Source organism: Myotis lucifugus, unplaced genomic scaffold (genome assembly GCF_000147115.1).
Source record: "Myotis lucifugus unplaced genomic scaffold, Myoluc2.0 scaffold_5, whole genome shotgun sequence".
NCBI classification, from domain to species: Eukaryota; Metazoa; Chordata; class Mammalia; order Chiroptera; family Vespertilionidae; genus Myotis; species Myotis lucifugus.
Genome location: NW_005871053.1, coordinates 2903487 through 2909486, shown reverse-complemented (window position 1 = coordinate 2909486; position 6000 = coordinate 2903487). Strand labels below are relative to the sequence as shown.

The following is a 6000-nucleotide window of genomic DNA, read 5'->3' as shown; positions in this document are numbered from 1 at the left end:
AAGTGAGGCCAGCCACAGTGCTTTCTCTGCCCAGCCCCGCTGTTGAACTCTTGGCAGCCCTGACCTCCTGCCATTCAGCCTGAGAACTGGCTGCTCATCTGCGTCCTCCCCGGGGCAGCCCAGGGCTTAGAGGAAGTGCGGCGGGGGTAAGTCCTGGGCACAGACGCTCGCAGGGCTCTGAGTCTTGAAGTGAGTAACCCTAACGTTTCTGTGACCAAAATACCTCCGGCGCCTTCAGTTCCTTTTGCTTGGCTTTCATTGTGGCCCTTTGGTTATCCCTACGCTGTAGAAAGCAGATGGAGCGCCCGATTATCAGCGCAAGATCTAGACGGTTCCCCGCCGCAGCCGGCGCCCAGGTTTGTGGCCGGCCCTGGGCCACACTGGGGCGGGCCGCGGAGGCTCCGCGTTCCCAGTGGGGTTCCCGCGGGTCGGATTGGGGCCACACCGCGCCGCAGCCAGGCCCACCACGGTCAAAAGGGGAAGCCCCTGCTCCTTCCAGCTCCACTCTTGCAAAGCCCCAGAGCCTAGTCATCCGGCTCTCGGAGGAGGCTGGGAGGTCCGGCCACCCGCGTCCAGCAGCGCAGGTCCCCTAGCGCCCCCTACAGCCCCTCGGGGGGAGGGGGCACGGCACACAGTCCGGCGCCCCAGCACCACGCCCGGGACCCCACCCAGCGGCCCGCGCCCAGAACCGCGGGAGCGCCCGCACCTCCCGCGGCAGAAACCGGGCGTGGGGTCCCGAGGGCGGGCGCACTGCATCCCGGGCGGCGGTGGCTCCGCCCGAGGCCGACTTCCCCTCCCTCTTGCTGTGCGTCCCTCCCCTCCTCCCCCCTCCTTCCCTCCTGCCTGCTGGCACCGGACACGCTGAACCTCTTCTCTGGGGGCCCTCTTCCCCTCGGCGGAGTCTCATCCCGCACGACGGCGGGACGGTGCCGTTTGGTGTTGAATGTTCCCCTCCGAGAGCGCATGGCCGAGGGCGCGAGACCAGGGCCGGGCCCCCGAAGGGCCGCCGTCCGGGAGGCGGTGATGCTGCTGCTGTGCCTGGGGGTCCCAACCGGGCGCCCCTACAACGTGGACACCGAGAGCGCGCTGCTTTTCGAGGGCCCCCCCAACACCCTTTTCGGCTACTCGGTGGTGCTGCACAGCCACGGGCCGCAGCGATGGTGAGAGGAGCGGGATGGGGGCGCGCGGGGCATCTGCGAGCCGGGAAGGGGGCCCCGGGATCCCCGGCGGGGCCAAACTTTCCGCTCCCGGGAGGCGCAGAGGGGAGCGCTGCGATGGCTGGCGCGCTGGAGAGCTGCCCGGGAAACTAACTTATCTCGGGGTGCAGCGCCCGGGGTGCGTCCTGGCCCAGGCCCTGGAGCGGCGGGTGAGGGTGGCCCGTGGGTGCGCGGCGGCGGGCGGAGGAGGGGGCAGCGGGCCAGGCGTTCCCGTCGGCTCGGCTCCAGCTGCGCGCACGTGCGCGTTTCTCCGTTTCTCCGTAGGCTCGTCGTGGGGGCTCCCACCGCCGACTGGCTCGCCAACGCCTCCGTGGTGCATCCCGGGGCCATTTACAAATGCCAGATCGGACAGAACCCAAACCGGACTTGCCAACAGCTCCAGCTGGGTGAGTAGGATCTGGGACCAGGAGGGAGTGCACACACGCCCTCCCCCCAGCTCGGGGGCTCCACGGTCACACAAGTCCCGGAAGGACGCGTGGTGCCTTCTGCTTCTAGGGTAAAGCAGACGGTTTTCACTCAACTCCACACCGTCTTCACTGCTTACCCCTAAACGGGCCCCTTCTTGCTGTCACCCTTCTCCCTGTGCTAAGCCTTGTAGCGATGAGTGCAGTGCTCTGACATAACTATGACTGAACCAGAGGGACATGTTTATAGCACGTTCCCCTTCCCCCATCCTTTTGTGAAACACATTGTAAAGTCTCAGCACATGAAGAACAGGATACAGCTAAGCCAAGACGGAAGAATTGTATTTCCATCATTGACCCACCAGCCTTGTTTAGAGAGCAAGGGGGCTCGGGGGCAGATCAGGAATCGCAGTTGGAATTGATCCCACATCCTGTCAAGTAGCCTGAGGGCTCCCTAAATCAGAAAACGCTGGAGCTTTACTTAGCATATAAAAATGTCAAAGAAGGCCACAGGAAAATTCGGCATCTTCATTGTTAATAAAATTAAATTAGCCGGAACATATAATTATTAGCTTTTATCTCCCAAAACGCTCATGTTAAATAGCTACTTCCATGTGAAGTCGTTTCTTAATGTCTATTCTTAGATTTGTGATGACTTAGAAAATGCGTTCTGAAGGGGGAGGGGAGAAAGTTCATGTTTCAAAGCACCAAAGCAGATTTGCTTTGCACAGACCCACTGGGGTGGGGTGTGAAAGAGGAACTAATACTAATTCAGACCTATCTTGTTCTAAACACTGTTAGGCACTGCCATATATGTTGCTTAATGTTTTCCTCTCGGGCACCACTGGGTCATCGTGGGCATTGTTCCTACTTAACACACAGAGGACTCTGTGACTCAGGGGGTTGCAAGTCCTTCTTCTAAAGGCTACTCAGCTAGTGAGTGGAAGATGGGACCCCACGTCTAAGTCAGGTCTGTTGGGTCCAAAGTCCAACCCCTGCTCTTTTCTGTACCCATCTTCAATGCAAATGAAATGAAATGAAGAGTCCAATATGTTGCCTGCTGAGCTGACGAGTCATCTGTAAACGGTGAATAAAAGGTTATAATTGGTACCGTTTTCATATTGAGACTTTTGAGATAAGCTAGTTATTATACCTTTAACCCCTTTTTATAGTAGTTTTTGCTTTTTCTAAAACTAGGAAGCTGGTTTTCTTCATTTAGAATGAATTAAAATAGAGTATGCATATAACGGGATTTTTGTTTTTAACTCAGAGAGCATCCTTAAAGTCTAGGAGTTGTCAGTAGCACATAGAATAAGCTCCAGTCACTCATGAAGCCTCTTCCATCCCCAAAAGCAGACTATTAAAGCATAACACATTTGTAGACCTATCTCTTTGGAATAATTCTGTAAAACATAATTTTCATTGCGTGAGGGAATTGTGGGATAAAGAATTAACAAGTGGAGCAGGCAACCTTGACCTGCCAGAGGATCTTGACAAGACTTCAGGAGGTAGAAATGTCATTTCTGTTATCCTGTCGTAGTTTTCTGATCCTGACATTATAAATGCTGGTACCTGGCACTTAATTCCTATCTGGAAGGTCACAGAATCTATTTCTAGATGTCTGTATTTTAACGGGAAAGATGTCATTAGCATTATATAAAATTTCAGATAATAATGCCTGTCAAAATTGAAGGAAAACCTCAATTCTTTGGGCATTTGGAACATAGGGATCAACTACAGAAATATCCTTAGAGAAATGAGTACATGGTAAATGCAGGACAAACACAAATTAAATGAAGATATATTGATAGCTGAATGAATAAAAGCAAAGCAAAAGTTTGTTGTCAACCTGATTGGTAAATAAGAGAAGTAATTAGAAATGACAAGCCAAAGGGATATTTTTAACTTTTAAATTTTGGGTCAGTTAAAGGCAAAAAGGAAGACAAGATTTCTATTCAATCACTGATTGTAACACTAGTGACTGTAGTACTAGCTTTGCATATTAGCAAAAAAATTGACTAAAATTATTTTTCATGCAATGTTTTAAACAGTGCATCTTCTCTTCCTTTTATAAAGAAACTAGAGGCCCAGTGCACGACATTCGTGCACTGGGTGGAGGGGCGGGGGGTCCCTCAGCCCCGCCTGCGCCCTCTCACAGTCTGGGAGCCCTTGGGGGATGTCCGACTGACAGCTTAGGGGAGTGGGCCTAAGCCGTCAGTCTGACATCCTTAGTGCTGCTGTGGAGGCGGGAGAGGCTCCCCGCCACTACTGCTGCACTTGCCAGCTGTGAGCCCAGCTTCTGGCTGAGCAGCGCTCCCCCTGTGGGAGCGCACTGACCATAGGGGGCAGCTCTTGCATGAGCATCTGCCCCCTGGTGATCAGTGCACGTCATAGCGACCAGTTGTTCCGCCATTCGGTCGATTTGCATATTAGCCTTTTATTATATAGGACTATGTATCTCCCCTTTATCCTCTTCTTGGGTAAAGGGGGGATAAATGGTGATGGAAGGAGGCTTGGTGATGGATGGGGTGGTGAACACACAATACAATGTACAGATGATGTATTATGGAATTGTACAGCTGAAACCTATATAATTTTATTAACCAACTAGAGGCCCAGTGCACAAAAATTTGTGCACTTGGGGTGGGGGATTCACTCAGCCCAGCCTGCGCCCATTTGCAGTCCAGGACCCCTTGGGGAATGTCCACCTGTCGACTTAGGCCCACTCCCCAGGGGATCAGGCCTAAGCTTGCAGTCAGACATTCTTCTGGCAGCCAGGGAGCCCTCGGGGGATGTCCGACTAAAGGCTTAGGCCCCCAAGGGATCGGGTCTAAACCGTTAGTTGGACATTCTTAGTGCTGCCACGGAGGTGGGAGAGGCTCCTGCCACCACCACTGCGCTGGCCAGCCATGAGCCAGGTTCTGGCTGAGTGGCACTCCCCATATGGAAGTGCACTGACCACCAGGGGGCAGCTCCTGCATTGAGCGTCTGCCCCTGGTGGCCAGTGTGCATCATAGCAACCGGTCATTCTGCTGTTCAGTCAAATGTGCACATTAGCCTTTTATTATTATTATATAGGATGTCCCTATTTCCCCCCTTTTGCCCCCTCTACCCAGCTCTTGCCCCCCACTTCTCTCTGGCCATCACCATACTGTTGTCTGTGTCCATGGGTTGTGCATATATTTTCTTTGGCTAATCCCTTCTTTAAATTCACTTCTTTAAATTTTTATTTTCAGATAAGTGCTTATAAGTGCACTATTATATATTTTCTATTATATCATTTAGAATTAAGATATTTTTTAATTGAACCCTTGTAAATTTTAGCACAATTTAATAAATTATGCTAGGAGCAATTAGGAGATTTTTCATGTAATGCAGATACATTTCAATTAATATTTTATTAATTTTTAATTTTTTAATATTTTAATTTGAAATAATCTCATACATGTAAAAAAAAACTATAAAATAATACAGCATATTATATGTACCCTTCACCCAATTTCTTAGGTGTTAATAATTTAAACATAACCATTATACAACTAACAAAATTTGGAATATATTTTCCTTATAATCTCTTTAATGTTACTTAATCCATTTACTTTGTTTTTGTTAACACATTGTATGCGAAAAATGTATTTATACGTTTTACGTTGACTGTAAGAAGTAGAGCCACCTGTTAGCGCGCAATAAAAACTACCCACAAACAATGTATTAATCTTCACCCAAGGATATTTTTCCATTGAATTTTAGAGAGAGTGAAGGGAAAGGGAGAGACACATTGATTGGTTGCCTCCTGCACATGCTTTGATAGGGACTGGGGATCAAGCCAGCAACTGAGGTACATACCCTTGACTGGAATCGAACCTGAGACCCTTCAGTCCATGGGCTAATGCTCTATCCACTGAGCAAAACAGGCTGCAGCTTAATTCATTTACTTTTAATCTATATGTGTCTTTATATCTAAAGTGGGTTTTGTTTTTGATTCACCCTCATAATCTGTCTTTTAATTGGTGCATTTATGCCACTGACTTTCAGAGTGCTTACTGATAGAGTTACTGCCATATCAGGTGGCTTCTGGAGCTTCTGCTGGCGGCTCTCGCTGTCCCGCCCTGTCTGAAGTATGCAGATTAGCCGTCATCTTTGTTGGTGGTTAATTTGCATATCGTGCTGATTAGCCAGTGGGAGGCATAGCGTAGGTACGGTCAATTACCATGTTTGTCTATTATTAGATAGGATGTCACACCAATAAATTCAATAATTTTTTAAAAGTTAAATGTATAAATTAAAAGGTAACAGTTGAAATGAAACACAATGAAAAATATTTTCTTGTTGGCTGAACCAAAAAATCTTATAATAACTAAAGATTGAGCTATGATTGC

At 49.4% G+C, this 6000-nt stretch overlaps 1 protein-coding gene across 1 annotated transcript in view; it reads left to right on the top strand.

Annotated features, from left to right (window-relative positions):
- Nucleotides 1-727: 727 nt before the first annotated feature.
- ITGA4 (integrin subunit alpha 4) overlaps nucleotides 728-6000 on the top strand; it is an 81132-nt gene continuing 75859 nt past the window's right edge. The window contains exons 1-2 of the mRNA XM_006083253.3: nucleotides 728-1160; nucleotides 1482-1603. Of these exons, the coding sequence (XP_006083315.1) occupies nucleotides 964-1160; nucleotides 1482-1603 (319 nt within the window). The 5' untranslated portion in view covers nucleotides 728-963. The remainder of the gene's footprint in view (nucleotides 1161-1481; nucleotides 1604-6000) is intronic.